The sequence below is a fragment of the Botryllus schlosseri genome, chromosome 13, assembly GCF_051294905.1.
Source record: "Botryllus schlosseri isolate E-star chromosome 13, Bs_hap1, whole genome shotgun sequence".
NCBI classification, from domain to species: Eukaryota; Metazoa; Chordata; class Ascidiacea; order Stolidobranchia; family Styelidae; genus Botryllus; species Botryllus schlosseri.
Window position 1 is genome coordinate 6,184,190 of NC_137248.1, and position 18,860 is coordinate 6,203,049.

Sequence of the window (18,860 nt, forward strand, 5' to 3'; positions counted from 1 at the left end):
TGCGATACAATGAAAAGATAGGAGGGTGTCGAAACGACTTGGAGTAGCCATTAAGATCAGACACCCACCTTAGCCTAGGCGAAGTAAATAAGAGGCATGAACACTGAATGAAAAGTAATGCAGAGAATATAAGACGCAAGCGACAACATTGGGTGGTATGTGGCGGAGGGCGAGGTCGATGTTAGGTCGTGGTCCGGTAATCCTGAAGACTGGCTAGCAACAACAGGAAGGTTTCTGTTAGTTTATATCAGTCTGTTTTGATGGATTTCATCCCCAAGTTAGGGCCTCGTCAGGGACTGTGCTTCTTCATCTTTTTAATATCATTCAATTTCGTCCAGTACCTTCTCTTGCTCAGGAAATACTCTTCATTGATAACCAGATTTTGCATGACGCGGATTATTTTTTGCATTCGCTCCATACTGCTTCCTTGCGGATGGTAGTAATATGTGTTTGGCAGAGTCATTATAGAGACTGTAAGACATTATACATCCTCTGTAGTGTTATTATAGAGATGGTACAGATTTATATAGTACAGTGAATGGCCGTGTTTATTGTATATTAGTCCACACGGTTAATGAGCAGCTAACCTCGTCACCGGTGATTTGCATCACGGAAGATACAAGTCAGCTCCGCAAGTCCTTGTCGGCATGGCATCCATGACGCTTGTGGGATTCACCCATGCATGGCATTGTTGTTCAAAGAAGCATTCTAGAATCACAGTGGTCATTCTAGTTATTATTATTGTTGTTGTTGTTGTTGTAGGGAGGATGGATGATGGTGTTCTCTCTTCGCGTACCAAATGTATTGGTAGATATTAGCGTCCTCACCAAGTAACCCAGTAAGTCCGCGAGCCGAACGATATCGCAGTTGAATAACTCTTGCGACATTATGTGTTGTTTTCACAGAGCTATAACGTTTTAGTATAATGAATTTAGGGTGCTTTGTTTATAGTTAGGAATTATTTCAGTGAACGACGATGTTGACGCTGAATTCGTCTTTCAACGTCATTTCCGAGTACAGTGACAGCTGATGTCCTCCTATGATTGGACTTGACACTTCAAAAAATAATGTCAAAAGGCAGGTGTTAATGATTTTTAGTTGAACTTCATGTTTGAAGACTTATTGTTAATGTGTATCGAAAAGAATGACCTTGTTAGTAGCCTGGAACTAGATTTGTAACAGGAATAGTTATGTAGGTGTGTGTTATTAACCTATTGTAAAGTTCAAATTATTAGTTTCTAAGCGAGTATATTCCTATCCTTTGATTTATCAGCTCAAGTCATCTATGATCAATTCATTCACATTCCTGGATTGATATCCTGTTAAAGTGAACTCTTCATTGTGACACCAAATTGAACTTCTGTGTTTTCTAGTTCTGCCAGAAGCAAAGTACACCAAATTTGGGGAGAAGATACGCCATGTCATCCCCGGGCCAGTACAATGCTCTGTAGCATGTGGTGGTCGTAATTGCAAGTGGGAAAACCCTGCGAGGTGGCCGGAACAAGATCAAGTGATTAAAGGAGTATTTTCATCATGGTATGAATAATTTTTTTTCGTTGTATCTTGTATTGCGTTGTTATTTCATGTTTGACAATGCACATTATCCGGCTTCTTCATCGGTAGGTCGTGGGTGCAATACCCGGTCGGGCCAGACCAAAGACCTGATCAGTAACACTGGTAGTTGTATCCATGACATCCCTCCTTGGCACTCAGCATTACTGGGATAGCATGGAGAGATGGTGCAAGACTTAGAAAGCCTTACAAGGCTATATCTGCACCTTCCTTGTCCAACGGCTTATGCACATCATGCATTCATGGTATGCATCTGCACAGAAGTTGTGTATGTGTATCATGAGTCGGTGCATATGCCGCAAAAACATCAATGACAAAAATATACTATGTCCTTTCCTTCCTTTACTTGCTTGGTATTGAAATGGATATCAGAACACAGTCATAGGCCAATCGATACAATCACCATATTTGCCGAAATGCATGTGTTTCGTACGTTTCATTTGTATCTTTCAAATCTATACAATAGTGATAACGATGATTGTATTGGGGACGGCAACTTTCGAGCCATTACAGAAATATTAGTTGAATCTAGTGCTTATGCCACAAAAACATCGAGGACAAAAATATATAACGCCTTTTCCTTCCTATCTGTATCGAATACACACATTCAGACAAAGTGGTTACATGGGTGCAGTGAAGGTTGTCAATTTGGCTCTACCTATTCACCATCTTGACTATATTCCTGTTCTGACACTACACGGCCGCTGCCACCTTTAAGGTGCATAATGGTAAAGCGTCTTGTATTTGCGATACAAGATTATTGTCAATACTAGAATATCATGCTAGGAATCCCGAATGAAGTAAAACGCAATGACCTGTTGATATCCTATTATCAATGTGTTTTTGATGGTTACACATGACCAGAAAATCAGTTTATTGATTTGAGCAATACATTTTGGCTATTATAGGTGCTCACTGCTCAGTTAATCTGATGCACATAACAGTATATTATATTGTATAACATTTGAGTGGTTCCCTTATGTTATAGATAATGCATTATCATGTGTAATATGCAGTGCTGACAAATTGCCGTATATAAATCTTTGTGATTTTTATTCTTGTATATTTTCCTTCATGCCTTTAATTAACTTAATTTTACTTATGTAACTGGAGGCGGGTGTTTGATTAACACACAATACTAAGTTATTTCATTCCCTAGCAGTGATATCAAAAGAAAATATGCGATATACAAATTTATATACCGATATTAACATATCAACGAATTAGCTGATATTTGAATCAGCAACTTCATTAGTTGTTCTCAGACTGCATAGCACAATCTATTTATGTGATTCCTCTTCTCAGGGTTATTGATGGAGTGGTTGCAATGTCACGCCCGTCGACAGAAGTTATTGAGAAATACAATATCATTAAACAGTTCAAAGAGTGAGTAAAATCCTTTGTTCTGTACGATAGAATAGATTGAATCATGCAGTAGGCTATGCTAGTGTAACTGCACACGTAATTACTTTGGCGCCTTACTTTAAATGCAATTTTTTCAATGTTGTTTGATCACTCTGAAATCACCTCAATTTTGAATTCTTTGATATTCTTTGGTTTTTGAGCATGCATTGGTGGTGAACTCGGATAAAAATGTTGAGTTTTTTTTTATGAGACCCGTATGGATGGCTTATAGCTCACTTAGTCCTATTATGTAATTCGGTCTCAATATTCGGAAGTTGAGCTGCGCTAAATTATTGTGAATCAAATGTTAATTATTGTATCGAATTGATATTTGTATGCTTGTTTGATTCTGTAAAGAATATTGGACCGCAGACTGTGCTACGCACTCTTATATGTGAATGAGATTTACCTTTAGTTGCTATAACTATATATGTACCTACGTGCTTTCACAGTTTTCTATATCAAATCAAACTGTGTACTGTAGTCAATTGCCATGTTATTGATGTACTAAAGTTGAGTTAAATTTCATTTTATGGTAATTAATCTAACATCAAACATGGGAGTTTATATCACCTCATGCCCATTTCAGTCACATACATCGATTGATTTTTCAATAGCTGCATGGTAACAAAAGGATTTCGTCATGCTAGATTACAAACACCAGCTGGTGATTCACACATGAATGGGGCTATTCTTTTTTTTCCACTGACACACTAACATTAATTCTCACCAACGCCTTGCCATACAAAATCTTGAATCATGATTTATGCATGATGACTTTGATACTGCATCACAGTCCATATGTTGTAATTTATACTCATGGGGAAATCACATTTATTCATGTATTAAAATAACATCATTTATTACCAGCAGAGCAGTTAGTTATTTGTTCTGGTTGAGTTGTTGTTATCAATGTACAAGTATTGTTTGTATGTTTCTGAACATTTAATGTTGAATCTTAATGTACTCTCAAAGGAACTAGGGAATACATACATAAAATAGGTGAGTTAGTGAAGGCAAAGGGTAGGCTATTCGGCATGAATTTTTTTCTCCATTTCTTGCAACTTCCTCAGTTCCTGATAGTATGCAAAAATTGGAGCTTATAAACTATTTTGAACTTACAAGCTTGTGTCCATGTTCTTTGGGCCTTGCAAATATGAATGGGAAAACAGTGACTGAGCTTGACACAAAGATCACAAAAATCAATGGACAATAAAACAGTTTGAAAGAGAAAGATGTTAGTTGCCAAGCAGTCTATTTCATAATACACATAAATAGCCTAGATGTCACTGATGTAATCCAATTGATAGTCATCTGGTACACGGGCAAATAGTGTAACGATTGATTTCTTTACATTAGTAAACATATGGCAAGAATACGTCATAGATTTAGGTGCTCTAGCGAATTGTTATACCAGTATTAGAAAGTGTAGTTTTGTTTGTAGTGCCCTTTCCCATCCTTGCACGCTTAACAACCACTTGATTTCTACTGAAGAGATCAATTTGCGATTTTGGATGTATTTGTACACTACTCGGTGACAAGATCAATATTTGCTATTGGGATATAGTAGCTGAAACATAATTTTTATCTGTATCATAATCTGTCCATGTCTCTCTGAAAGCACTCCATACCATGGAATCATATCGAGCATGTATGCTACTTGTAGCTGCCATTGCCTGGGGAGCAAATTTTTTGAGAAAACTACCGTATTCAATGATTTACTTGAGAATCATTATGCTTTACCGAGGCCTGGTTTCAGTCTTGTTATATGACAATGTTAACAATATTTACATTCCCCGTTTACAAGTACTCCATCTGTGTTTGAGAAAGGCTACAAACATTCAATTCATATTTCCGTCTTCTCATTATTTACCCCATGAAAGACGGCAATATTGCGACTTTCTGTAACAATCTCATTGTCTAATATTAACAAAGTTTACAAAATGATACCAGTATATTTGGAATATATTTTATTGAAATTCATGATTTGTCGACATAGTGTTCAAATTGAGACAGGTCTTTTGTATCAACATATGTTGTAAATTGTAATTCTATTTATTCTACGGAAATTGTATAGAATATGACTAATTTGTGTTTGTGAAAAATACCTTCTAATTTCCCAATGCACAATGAAACAGTGGTAAAATCATTCCGATTCTTTTCAATTTTGCTTAGCCGTAAGTAAGCTTGGTGATCTTCAAGTATGTGCCTACATGTAGTCTACTTCAAATGGGGGTTTAATGCTTTGTGCAGTGTGACACCCTTTCATCCTTTTAATCTTTACAGCAATAATATCCGTTCTATAATAAACCTGCAACGCCCTGGCGAACATGCTAGTTGCGGTCCACCACTCAATAAGGAAAGCCTATTCACATATGATCCCAAGATCTTCATGGACAATGATGGTGAGCTCGAAGACACTCTGATTTGTATTTTGGTATTGGTAAAATCTAATCTCCGCAATGACTTTTCTGGCAACTTACGACCCAAGTACATGTTCAGGCAATTTAATCTAACGGAACGCTTTGTTACAGTTTTCTTTTACAATTTCGGGTGGAAGGATTATGGCGTCACATCCTTAGAGACGATATTGGATATGGTGAAAGTAATGACGTTTGCACTGTCGGAGGGGAAGGTAGCTGTGCATTGTCACGCTGGACTAGGCAGATCTGGTAATTGCAAGCTGTTTGTCCTTGACTTTTTTTTTAATCCTGTGTCTGTACCCTGCAGTGAAACATGTATCTTCATTGTTTGCTCATTGTTTTAAAGAATTTTTGTAAACAAAGGTGCAACTATGCAAGGGGCATGCCTGCTATTCTTTCACCTTTGTTACAATATTTGTACACCAAGGTGGGGTTCGTTTGACTGACTTCACAGAGTCAGTTCTTTCCACTTCTTTTGGTATTTTTACATAGTGGAAATTGTTAATATAACGATGACGATTGAATGAGCAATTACAGCCTCATGAAGCATAATCTGTGATTGCTTAATAAGGACCGGGCTTGTTAATTGTGTTATGTCTCAAGCAGGGATATCTAGAACTCTAGATATCCCTGGTCTCAAGGTGTAAATATGTGAATGCGAGGTGGGGTTAATGATGGCTTGTGTTGGCAGGTGTTCTGATTGCATGCTATTTGGTGTACGCTCGGCGCTTGGACGCATCCGATGCTATCAATACTGTGAGAGCCGGAAGGCCCAACTCGATACAGACTCGCGGTCAGATCGCTTGCATACAGGAGTTTGCGCAGTACTTGAAACCACTGCGCATTGTCTTTCCGCAAGTACGATGCTTTCTGGATGGAGTAATTTTATGAACCATGATTACGCTTGATAGGCTATGGGATTGACTTTTCATTATAGTTGATTGTGCAGGGTGATACCAATTGGACAGTCCAATTACGGTAGTATTATTACTTGGTGGTACGACTGGTTGGTATAAAGCTGTGTAACAAGCTCAGTCATGGATTAACTATATATATTTTGACTTCACTTAGACAATTATATAGTTTATCCTATAGGGCCAGCTGCTAAGTGTTTTTTCCGATTTCATGATCAAGTCTTGTGTATCCTAGGTCCTAAATAATTAAGCTACATCCTGTTGATATTGGGCATGGATGTCTTCCAGTCTTACCCATGAATCTCGCCAAAATATAATCTCTAATATGAAATTCCTGTTATTTTAAAACGATTGCAATGTCATGAGGCCGCAAACTTATCTGCGCCGTCTTTTGTGTGTTAGGTCGCACCAAACGCCGAACGTCTCACGTTGGAGCAGTTTCTTCGCCGCCAACGTCACCTGCTGCACGGCTTCGAATCGAAAAGGCTTCGTCACTTGCCGAAATTGATCAGCGTTGTTTGCCAGAGATTAATCGAAATTGGGACCGCCTCTCCCGATTCTGCATGGTACGACGTCCGGGTCTACCCCATCTCGAAGCCGAGAAGCGCTAAAAAGAAAAAGGGCACCCTTAAAAGGTGGCTTTTTTAAGTGGTTCATCATAGTGTTATTTGGCATAGGAGTATTTGCTCTCAATTTCATTTTCTACGCAACAGCTATTTCAATATTTATCGCCATAAATAAAATGATTACTAGTTATCAGCGTCGCGTGGCACTAATTTGATATTGACTCACAAGTCTCTATGTTGTTGACCCGGCTAGATACATCAAACGAAACGGCTTTATCGTCACAGTGTTTCTCGCCCAACCCTATTTGATTAAGGCGTCGCCTTTTGCGGTTCCATAACAGGTATATACTGTTTTTACATCAAGTCGGATGGATTAAAGAATTCTCATTCAATCGCTCGAAAACCGACTTTGCGTGTTGCGACATAATGAAGTGAAACCAATTGTCAGTTAACATATTAACTAGCCCGATGTTTGTTACAGAAGCAATACCGTAGAAGCAATGAAGGAAACGGCTCCGGAAGCTTTTGTGAATGAAAAACTAGAAGCCGACGAATATACGGAATCCGCCGAATCACAAGTATGCGTTTTTTTGCAAATGTATTTGTCTTTCATAGGCGTCAACCAGGGTTGACTCGCAAAACAGAAGTCATTATCTCCGAATAAACAAAAAAATTTCCCTTGAGATTATCATTATTTTTTGTCAGCCCGGATTTATCAAAATTGGATTTTCGACGAAGGTTATTGTCGATAATTCTATTTTTATAAATGTTTGCTCCAGAATTCGGTATGTGTCATTTTTTTCTCAAGCATATCAATTTCGTGACTGTCACGCTAGACACTTCTTCCCTCTTCCATTACCAATTTATATCAGAATACGGTCGCCAGTCGCTTTTTCTCCTTTAAATTGCGGATAAATTCACGTCATCTTTTTAATCACCTAATTGCGACAAATTTAGATGATTGAGATAAATCCGCCTGTGAAGCGGACATCATATTTTTACTTTAAAACAGCTTTCGCTGGTAGCATCGTGAGTTATGTTGGGAATATATTAATAACTGAATGATATATCGGGGTTGATTCGATTCAAACTTTAATATCAACGTCAGAAATGTATCGAATCACTGTTTTTAAATACTTTTTAGATAATTATAATAAAATACCTGACTACCAGCAGTTCTTAAGAAAACAGCGTCCTAATTTAAGGCTTTCTGTGTACATGTATTTGTGTTGTATGTGGTGGCATGGCGCTATCCAAGTCTTGAGGGAATTGAGTGATGAATTGACTTGCCCTAATCCGTTAACGTTGTTATTGGGAGAAGGCAATCAAAACCTCGTTGCGAACGACAAGATTCAAAGTACCTGCCCTGTGAACTTTTGTATTCGAGTAGCAATTTTAACAATTATAATGTCACATATAGCAATACAGTTGAAATAAGTATCTCTTACACAAGACAACTAAGTATGAAAACATATTGTTTGACGCGACAGAGAAAGTAACGCCAGCCCCTTATCATAAAAATCATGTCATTTCTCAAAGCCATGATACAGCACCTTGTGACAAGGCCGCTAAACAAACATACGGTATCTATGTTTACCGTAATTTATCGAACATAGCGAAGGATGTGTAGTATCTGTAGAGAGAGAATATCATGGCTGTCCAGCTGTGAGTCGATTAATTCACAGATATGACATTGGCACGAACATGAGAAGCCTGGGAAGAAAAATAATTCTTAGCCGGAAGGTAGTTTCGAAATAATCAAATCGACCTACTCGACTCAAAAATCATTGCAATTTACACAGGATGCAGAGTTGAGCTCTTGAATCTTTGCGTCAGGCCTTGATCGAAATATCAAAGGCATGCATATCTTTCGTTGAGATGTCAAATTCATTCAAATTACTTTTTTTTTTCCCAGGAAGTCGACGCGATACTCTCCCCGAGATTCACCCGTCGCAGGGGCAGCGCCCGATCCCGTGCCAGCTCGGAAACGAGATCGCAGAGCAGGCCGGAAAGCCCAACTGATTCGCCTGACATCGCCACCGAGGTCGAGATACCGGCGGACCGCGGCAAAGGGTCTGCGACATCTTCAAGAAAAACCCCGACCACACCCATCTTGGTGTCACAAGCTCGACCCCAGTCAGTTTCAATTGATATTGACGATGAGGGGGCGGGTAAAATTCCAGGCTCGCCCAACGTGGTTTTAGTGAAGCAAGGGTCGAGACCAAAAATATTGTCTGCGACGCCTCATTCACACACAGACGCGAATTCGAACAACAACAACGTATCACGGCCGCAAAATTTTCCGTCCAAAGACTCTGAAGCAATCATCCTTCACCAATCGAACGTGAAGGTATCGACCTTTGAACTTGAATCGGATGTGTTTCCGGTTCCGACACCTTCAAGCCGAGATGCAGGCGATTCACAACGAAAACAGGCGCCAATGGATTGTTCCCGTGGCGACGTTTCGGGTGGTCCTACTACCGGGACTGCTTGTGGCTTTAAAATTGGTGATGTTGACCCACAAGCCGAATATTCAGAGCCGAAGGACCGGTTGGGTTTCGTGACGCTCGCGGTGCTTGCTGGAGATTCGATCATTTCCGATAATGGTGAGTCTGTCGTGATCAAGTCGAAATCGGAGCGAAATTGAGTACCTGAGTATTCAAGTATCATTTATTATGATAACTTTTGAGTATGGGGGATGTGGAGATTTCAAATAGGTAGCTTTTATGTGACCGCAAATAAAATAATACAACTTCTACACCACATGAACATAATTTTGTATGTTTCTGATTATCACTAATTCATTCACACAGCATCACAGCTATGTCATTTCCAAGGTTTTCAAGATGTTTAAAGAACTACCTCCAGTATGTATGACTACTGTGTCGGCATAGCAAATTATATCCAGCAGGCGACAGCGTTTGCTGTATTTTTGTCAACTGCATAAAATGGTGATGAAATCTGCATTTTTGACCAGAGATATTTGCAAATCTCCCAGTTTTGTGTGAAATTATGCCAAAGAAAGTCTGTTGACATAACGAATGATGGCCATCAGGCGACTGTATTTGCTATATATTTGTCAACAGCGGTGGTGATTAAATCGGCGTTTTCCGCCTAGAAAACGGGGAAAAGCACTCTCATTATCACTTAATGCCCGCAAAAGGTCAACACCAATCAAGCTTGTGTTCCATTATTCCCTCGAGAATTTGTAATAATCACGTTTTCAAAGCCTGGGCGATTTTGTTGTCAGTCGCTAATCCATCTACGTTTTTGTGATGTCTACTGCCTCATTCATTTCGCTTGCTAATAGCAGTATCGAAATATGACGAATGGGACACATGAGTTCGCTGCTGTTGTTTAGATGATTTGCCATTGGACATGAGCAGTGATTTTTTCGAAAATAACAACACTGCGGCGACCAAGAAGGATAACTTGGACGCTGTGTCTATCGGTTTGTAAAATTACATTTCCTACATTGCTTAAGACAACGGTCTGATATTAATCATCATACTAGTCTATCTGACTGCCCTTTTCGTTTGCGCGCAGATGTTGCCATTAACGAGATTGTAAACGATTTGCTTGAAGAAGTGACAGAAGGTCTTCCGGACAGCGAAGTGGAGATAATACCCGAAATTGTCCACGGAAGCAACTTCGAATCTTCCGATAAGGTTTGTATTGATCGTTTAGGCCGGAGATGTCGCGAATTCGATTGCATATCGATCGATGTACTTTTACATCGCATGTCATAATGTACAACGCGATGACCTTCCGGCCTTTTCATCAAGGAATGAATTGAGAGTTTTCATAGTATTGGATTTTGCATTGAACATAATGTGAAGTTGTGCCAGACATGGTAGTGCTATATGACTTTGTGCTGTAAAAATTTTATAATATTGTCTGGTGATTGTTCTGCGAGTAAAACCGCGAGCTTGAGCGAATAGGGTTCATAATATTCAAGTCTGGTTTTATGTCGTGTTGAAAAATCATGGCAATGTAGCGAGATCACAGTAACATTATTTGCGGTATTCGCGAGTGTCAACCTGTAAGGGAGAAGCACGCCGGTACCGTAATTGTTTCCGAGATATGGCCGAAAGAAAATGAAAACTTAAAGCATAATTCTGTCAAAATGTGTAAAATGAGCTTAAGCTACTCTGAATCCACAGCAACGTAATAGTTAAACATGTGGATGAGATAATAAGTTCAGTTCGTAATTCAATCATGTTCCGTTCAGCTTGAATTGCTGCCAAAGGAGGATTTGATATCATCGATAGTTGGTTGGTCGGAAGCCGATGATGAAGAAGGTGAACCCCATGTCCGTGCCGATGTTATTTCCCATGTAACTCTAACCTCTTGATGTGCAGATGCCGTGGAGAAAGAAGAATTGAGAATTCCCGACGAGGATCAATCTGACGGAAGAACAACGCCGCTAATGTATAGGTCGGTATCGAAATCATTGCTTCTCTCCATTTCCATGCGTTATATTGACGGCAGATTAATACAGACTATCAATCTAGTTCATTGACGGTCAAAATTCTAAAACCACACCTAAAGCTTAACATTCAGACCTAAAATGGTCGTGATACTGTGCAAATGGTGGTGCTGAGTAGGCCTAACATTTGCCGCTTTTTCTCATCAATCTCTTTACCAGAGCCGGCAACACTTTGGACCTCCTCGATAGCACTCTCACAGACGTCGAATACGATCCAGACGCTTCGATCGTGGATGTGAACGACAACAATTTAGAGGAAGAAAATGAACTGGCAGGCATGTCGCTAGCCAAGCCCACTTTCCGAGAAGGCAAGCGTCCTAAATCGGCAGGATTTTTGAAGAGATTAGCTGAAAAAAATCGGCACAAGATCACCAATGGGGGAATCCAGCCTGGCTCTATGACTGAGACCCAGAGCCTTTACGACTTGAGAGGCGCAGGTGCATTGTCGGCGGACGATTTGGAGTTGCTCAAATCCGGGTTTGATCCGGAAATTTACTCTGCGATGTCATCGGAAGATAAGAGCGATGTCGGTGGCGACGAGATAGGGAGCCGGACAGGCTCGGCGAAAAGACGGATAAAGGACCCGATATCGGTCGCCACCGCTCTCGCTTACAAGCTGACTACCAACGAATGGATGTGGGAAAAGGTAAACGATAGTTTCTGTATTCCATACAGGAGAACAAGTCAGGATAAGTAGAAGAAAATCGTGAAAACCTCCAAAGATTATGGTTTTTTTTCTCCCGATGTTCATTAACGAATAATTTAGAAACATTTTTACACCTAATGCAATACAAAGTGAGGCGTGCGAAGACTGCTAATGTGTTAACAAACAAGTCATCAATTGAATGACGCCAATTGATTTCACAGTACCCATACACAATACCCACCAATTGATATTTATAAGGGTTGAGGACAACGGTTCTGAAAGTGGTTGATTTCACCCCTTGGGGGCAATGTCACAAGACAAGGGGGCGACTAGTTGCTATGTGACGATAGGGGAGCGAAAATGCCTAGTATACATGCTTATATTTTGGACTTCTTATAAAGTTGAATCGTGAATCGATTGGCATTCGACATTGCTGCTAAAGCGATAGGCGCCAATGCCTTTTCACCTTGTCAGATTTGGTCTTCATAGCGAGAGATTTGTATTATATAGCCTACCTGGGCCAGTGGGCCTTGACAGGTGTGCTCGTTCGTTTTCCCGTAAAAATGATTGAAGTGCATTTAAAAACTACCCTTCGCTTGACAAAATTTATTATCCAAAAATCAGTATTTCTGCATCAAAACTGTTGAAGTAGTAGAAGAATACAATCAGAACTATTTCGGTAAGTGTTACAAGTATATAAAAACTACTTGAGAACCCAAAAAAGTAGATTACGTTTATTACTACTGACCTGTGACTTCTAGGGGGGATAAAGACATGTCGAGATTGATAAGGCAAGAGTCAAAAAAGTTTGAGAAGCTGAAAAAGTTTGAAGCTGGTTTTTGCGATGTAATCCAGTCTATATTTTGAAAAACTTTCCTGAATTCTCATCCCGACGACGTCAAGAATCTACATGTGATTGCGATCGCACAATATATTTTTTGGAAATTTTTCAGGTTTACATCAATCAGGTGGAGCTTAACACCAGAGAGGGGGCCTGGTCCTCTCTCGGGGCTGAAGACGACGTGTACGTCTTGGCGGCGTTGATGTGGTCTTGGATTGAGCATCTGTCGCGACCGCTGTTGACAAGAGACGAAGTCCAAGCGTTGATTAAACACTCCAGACGGGATTATGATCTGGACGCTCACGAAATGGAGTTGCCGGAACCAGCGCTGTTTGAAAAGGCTCTTTCAGAGTTAGGAAAGGTGTGTTTTATTCAAATATTGGTTTTGACATTGTCATTGGAATACTTACCTTGTGTGTTTGATCAGTCTTATGGTCTGTTGATTTTCTCTAACCTAAAATCTAGAACAATGACGGTGGCAGATTTTTCCAAAAACTTTGTAATGCTGACACATTCATTCTGTCTGTCGTGAAGATACATTTGTTATTCTCAATCCAGTCACAGGCTTATTTGATGATTTTATTGTGTCATGTCCTAGTTCCGATTGAACTTCCGAATTGTATTTAACGACATATCTTCATGTTGCTTAAACTCATTCATTACAAGCTCTTAGACCGACTATGGACAGCATCGAACTTTGGCGATAAAATGCGGTTGCTATACGTCCTTCTTTAGGATTTGTCCTCCTTTTTGAAGAAATGTCTTCCTATCGCCCAAATGTCCTCCTTTTTAGGCTAAAGGACCACACGAAAGACGTTAAATTTTGGCCTAGTAGATAGACGACGGGTTTGCACAGGAGTCAGATCCGAAAATGATTTTTTTTTAGTCAACACTGATAATAATTATAAGGTGAATGCGGGTATTTCGGGAGTCAAATCAGAAAATAACATTTTTGTAGTCAACACAAGAAGATTTCCAGTAAATATTTCAAAATCAGCTGTTTTCAATTGCGGTAAACTGACTGTTATGATTTGAAAAAGTGTCCTTTTTTCCCGATTCCAACATATACGGTAACCCCATGATTAAAGGAGTGAATACGTTTTGGCAAAGTTTATAGCTGCGCAATCTCCGTTTCTGATTCTTTTGACACCGATGTTTCGTAGACATACCTGCCGAGAAGTAGAAAATCAAATACAAGTACATGATTTCTGCAGGCAGCACCATATTCAAACCTCCAGACTTATTGACGAAACGAATATCGTGATTGGGCATCGATAGATGTCATGCGGCCCGGACCATTTGCCGATGTAGCTCCCATTTAACATTCTCTTTGTAGCTTACGCTTGAATTATTCTTTACCTTTCAGCCCATTTCTTCAAGTTTGCAATGCATTTTTCACTGCCTGTCCAGTCTTCCTCCGTTGCCGTTTGAACTCGAATTGTCAGTGATCAAGCGGTGTGCGGCGGCTTTCACCCAATCCGGCATTGAGAATGGGAACGTTGTGACAAAAGAACCGTCGGAACAAGAAAATGTGGAACTATTGGTAAGTTCTTTCGGATTCCAACAATCAATCCAGGCCTGCCACGGCCAGTTGGTCACATCCTGATTTGTAATGCATATTACGGTCTGGTGTTTTGGGAAAACATGAATCAGTAGGGTTTCTTGGCAATTGCTGACTGATTGCTAGGTTAGTCCCGTTTCAGACAGAATTCTTCCGTTCAGGTGACGCAGATTCAAAATTACCTCGCGAAAAGCAAGGTTGAAAATTCGAAAAAAAATCAAGGTTTGGAAACAGGCAGCAGTAGCGAAGGAATCGCTAAGAGGACCTCGGAACCGATTCTTGGGATAAAAACTTCCGAACTCGTTCCATCTTCGCATTTGAAAACGGAATATCCTCGAGGTAACGGAAGATTTTTTCTGCAAGTGCTACTGTACTAATAAATACTGTTAACAAAGCTCTATACCAGTGGTTCTCAACCTTTTTGTCTTCACGGATCCCTTTGGACCGCCACGGACCCACACACATACACATGTTTTAGTTCAAATTGAGCTCACTTATCGTGCAACCGTCATCTGTCCTATGCAAATACTAGCTGTAGGCTAGTGATAAACAGAAACAAAGCTACTTTTCTTGAAAATAACATACTATTTATGTATTAGAAATGGGAAAGACTATTATTTCAAAGCGAATTCTATAGCTACATTTCTTGAAATGCGTGGTCGTGTCTTGAAATCTGCGCCGTCGATTTGATATGAACGAGTGCCGAAAATCTATTTCCACAAAGATAGGTAGTGGCGAATGTAATAATAACGCGTAACGTAGGCTATCTGACGAATCCTTTGGGTATGATCGTGACATATATGGCACCAAAATTGAGCAACCGATTTTCAATGAACTTGAACATATAACGTCCAGCCTAGTCATTTCTATCCAGCAGCTCATCTTGAAGTTATTCTGGAATACCGGTTATGTAAGTCACAGGGGGAAAATGGATTTTTGCAAACAATCGTTCTCCAAATCCCCAACAAAACATGTCCAAAACAGTAATAGTCTGTGTATGTATCAGTAGGTTATTAGTAATTAGGAAATTAAAATGGGTTTGTGGAGGAGAATATCTCATCTCTGAAAGCCATTCTGGTTATGTGAGTCCTGAAGTTTTAGATTAGTTACAAAGCAATACTGCCTCGTGATCAATGTTCCCTCTAAGCTGCGCAAATGCGCATTGCTGACGCGGTCTCTGCGCACAGAAAATCCAAGTTGCGCACAGAAAATCCGAAGCGATGACCTTTTTTTAGTCGTTACGCACTGTTGTCCAAGGGTCGGCGCAGTAAATTGACGAGTGTGCGCAGACTCGTCAAAAATTAGAGGGAACATTGCTCGTGATTTGTCTAATTTGAAAAAATACAATTTAGGTTATCAACCATTTTGCAAATTTGCAGGTTATGCGGACCCCCGGTTCAGAACCACTGCCCTATACTAATGTATTTTTGTTCTTCAATCTTCAAAATAATATTGCAAATCTTATCGCACTGATCATGTATATGGAGGTAGCTGTTATACAAGTGTACACACAGTTTTACCGATATATTACGACGAGTGGCCTTCTCATTTTCCTGAAATCAGTTCATAACGGTTGAGTGATGCTGAGTCGGACATGAACGTTCATTAAGCCTACCTTTCACTGGTGTGACACACGAATAGAATTGTGTACTACTACGCTCATTCTGCATGACGAGGATCAAATATGCAGTTTCAAGTGGTTTTACTAAGTGTTACACATTAGTAGCGATAAGAATCCATGGATCCAACGTTTGTGAAGGTCGACTGAATACATTGAAATGATACGATTTCAGATTGGAAGCGGCAGTTTGTATTGAATCAAGAATATGTTTAACCAAATTACAAATCTACAAGGTTATGATACAATTGTTAGCATATCAAGGTTAAGCCCTAATATAATGCGTATCGCTTGAATGAATTCTCTCCTTCATTTTCACAATTCCATGCTTCCACTGTAAATCACGCAATTAATATCTAACCATTCAAGTGTTCACGTTCCTTATCATGCTTAATTATGATTTAAATTAGGTGAGATAAAACCGAATTCTGTTCTACAGGTGACGGTGATACAGTTGTCGGCGCATCAAAAGTTCCTGAGCTGCCACACAGAATTGCAGTTTTGTAAATTTCTTCCTCGCTAGATGCAGTTTCTGGAAAAAAAATCCGTTGTCTTCCCAGTCTTATGATTAGCCAATATTACCGGACTCGTGCCGCAGAACGAGTTTGATTTCTTACTTCTTTTTCCATATTCTTCCAAACCAAACGATATCCCCGTAGCTGTGTTTTTTTCTCTTTACATTTTACTAAATAATTCTTCAAACCTACCAATTGCATAGTTATTCTCGTGAAGACCTGCCACTTTGTATGGAGTTTTTATAAAAAAATATCTTGGTCCTATGGGTTCACATATTTATTTTATGTAGTGAGTCTGTATACTAACATATATCTCTGCAATTTTTGCACATTTAAAGCTAACAGCTACCAGCACATCTGTATCTTCCGCAGTACCAAGTTCACTAACTCCCGTTCCCAAAATCTATCTACCCACAAAAGACCCAATTCTTCATGTTTTGCACAAAGCAATTTCGTCTCGTGTATATGTACATGTACATTTATTGTATCGATATCAAAGTTCTCAAGTTATATGTACTGAAGCAGATTCATAGATGCAATTATTACACTCCATGAAATTTTTGAATTGGTGATATGCTTGCATATATCAAGGGAAGGCTGCTGTAAGTAGAAAAAAAGGAAGATATTGTTAGCCTATCACATAAGAAAAAAATAGAAGGATTGGATTTCAGTTTTTCAGTAACACAAAGACGAATAGTTCATGATCTAGACTAGAATCATGATGGGATGCTACAGATAGAACTCATATTGCAAATGGACGATTACGCATATCATAGGCTTGATTGAGCCACAGCTAAATTGTACCATTTATTTAGACAGCAGGAATTCTGTCATATGCTCTATCACTTCATCGGGGGCATCCTGTTGTACCCAATGACTAGCTCCATCGACATAAACCACTTTACTTCCGTTTTGTGCGTTCAATATCTCCCCTGTGTTTTTCGCCGACTCCACCGATAAGAATTTGTCCCCAGTTCCCCAAATTAACATGATCTGAAGACCGTGAAGGGGGTTGGATGTTTTGACACGGGGGTATTTCAATTTTGGACCGGGCCACGCGAAAGGCCACATCGCCGCTCTGTAATAATTGATTGGGCCACTGACGGAGTCTCGTAGACTGTATTTGAAGACTTCCATTTCACCAGGGGTCAGGCGGTTGTCCTGTTTTACGATGCCGCCAGCTTTTCCGTTGAACGCAGCCTCAATTATCTTGTAGTCAGATAACCTTGTTATTAGTTCAGGTAGATATGGTACCTGAAAAAGGAAGCATGTGTTATTGATGTAGCAGAAATTTACAAGACGTAACATGCTTCACCTGATAAAAAAACATGTACCAGCTTTTCAAGAACTGGGAAGGTACTTGCTTAAAGGTTTTCTCCATGGATTTCTGCTCCGGGCAATTCAGAATCATAAGTTTCTCTATAATTTCTGGATATATCTTGGCGACATTCCACGAGATTCCACCACCCCAATCGTGTCCGGTAAGGACAAATTTCTTGTAGCCCATCGCCTCTGCAATCCCGCGAATATCACTAACCAAGTTGTTTAGGTGGTAGGCTTTGTAGTGGCTTGGTTTATCGGTGCCGCCATAGCCTCTCGTATCGATTGCTACAACAAAATAATTCTCAAGTTCCTTTGGCGGATTGTCGAAGTACCGCAGAATATGTCGCCAGCTGAACCAGTTTTCAGGGTAACCGTGTACGCACATTAGCAGTTTGGGACGTGATTCAGTTGGATTTGAAGCGTCAGGGATCATTACAGACTCTCCGTCTATTTCTGACACGGCTAAATCTTCCGGCAATTTCCCAGAATACACATAATGGAAACGAATCCCGGACTCGGGAACCGTGACGTACGCGTGGTTCCATTTCTTGGTGGATTCACCCGGCGAATTTCTAGTAGCTTCGTCCCACGCATTATAATGGAATGGGGGAGGGCCGTTCCTTCGGTCTTTGTAGTAAAACACTGAGCTATATCCTTTGCGAATGCAACGATATAGCAATGACAATGATACGTAAGTGCTAATTAGTAGGCCAACGGCAAACAGTAAAGCAGCACCGATGCATTTCTTCATAAATCTTATAAACGACATGTTGAACCTGGTAGAGCAACAATATCATCAAAACTCTGAAATTATTCTCACCGTTATCTAGATTCTAGATATTCTTCAGACGTAAACATTAAGCTATTCTCAGCTCAGGAACAAATATATAAAAGTCTAATCATATCCGCTGTGCTACGCTTCGCGCGACCAAGATTTAGTCGTTCTTGAATGGAACTTTGCTACGATTACTAACGCTGCGTCACTGCA

General features: G+C 39.9%; 2 protein-coding genes across 3 annotated transcripts; one reads left to right on the top strand and one right to left on the bottom strand.

Annotated features, from left to right (window-relative positions):
• The first annotated feature begins 705 nt into the window (after positions 1-705).
• Positions 706-17,114, top strand: LOC145453655 (uncharacterized). Of its 2 annotated transcripts, XM_080331627.1 has the most exons (19): positions 706-838; positions 968-1,077; positions 1,374-1,536; positions 2,878-2,958; positions 5,263-5,381; positions 5,511-5,648; positions 6,091-6,257; positions 6,716-6,948; positions 7,361-7,457; positions 8,795-9,485; positions 10,241-10,330; positions 10,426-10,547; positions 11,111-11,180; positions 11,241-11,316; positions 11,528-12,014; positions 12,968-13,216; positions 14,222-14,398; positions 14,578-14,755; positions 16,474-17,114. In XM_080331627.1, the coding sequence occupies exons 2-19, from the start codon at positions 1,068-1,070 to the stop codon at positions 16,539-16,541; spliced, it is 3,216 nt and encodes a 1,071-aa protein (XP_080187753.1). In that variant the 5' UTR covers positions 706-838; positions 968-1,067; the 3' UTR covers positions 16,542-17,114. The 2 variants fall into 2 exon arrangements, with proteins under 2 accessions (XP_080187753.1, XP_080187752.1); XM_080331626.1 differs by lacking the exon at positions 706-838 and having other exon boundaries at positions 873-1,077.
• On the bottom strand, positions 17,012-18,809 carry LOC145453665 (epoxide hydrolase 4-like). The gene is made up of 2 exons (XM_080331640.1): positions 17,865-18,809; positions 17,012-17,803 (listed from the first exon to the last, which is right to left on the bottom strand). Exons 1-2 carry the CDS (start codon positions 18,639-18,641, stop codon positions 17,357-17,359), a joined length of 1,224 nt encoding a protein of 407 aa, XP_080187766.1. The 5' UTR covers positions 18,642-18,809; the 3' UTR covers positions 17,012-17,356.
• Positions 18,810-18,860: the final 51 nt, after the last annotated feature.

Excerpts from the sequence above, each read along its gene's own strand:
- LOC145453655 (XM_080331627.1), top strand. Across the intron at positions 2,959-5,262 it reads ATCATTAAACAGTTCAAAGA|CAATAATATCCGTTCTATAA; the intron begins GTGAGTAAAATC and ends TAATCTTTACAG. Across the intron at positions 11,181-11,240 it reads GGAAGCCGATGATGAAGAAG|ATGCCGTGGAGAAAGAAGAA; the intron begins GTGAACCCCATG and ends CTTGATGTGCAG.
- LOC145453665 (XM_080331640.1), bottom strand. The coding sequence starts at position 18,641 with ATGTCGTTTATAAGATTTATGAAGAAATGCATCGGTGCTGCTTTACTG. Across the intron at positions 17,804-17,864 it reads GGTACATGTTTTTTTATCAG|GTACCATATCTACCTGAACT; the intron begins GTGAAGCATGTT and ends TTCCTTTTTCAG.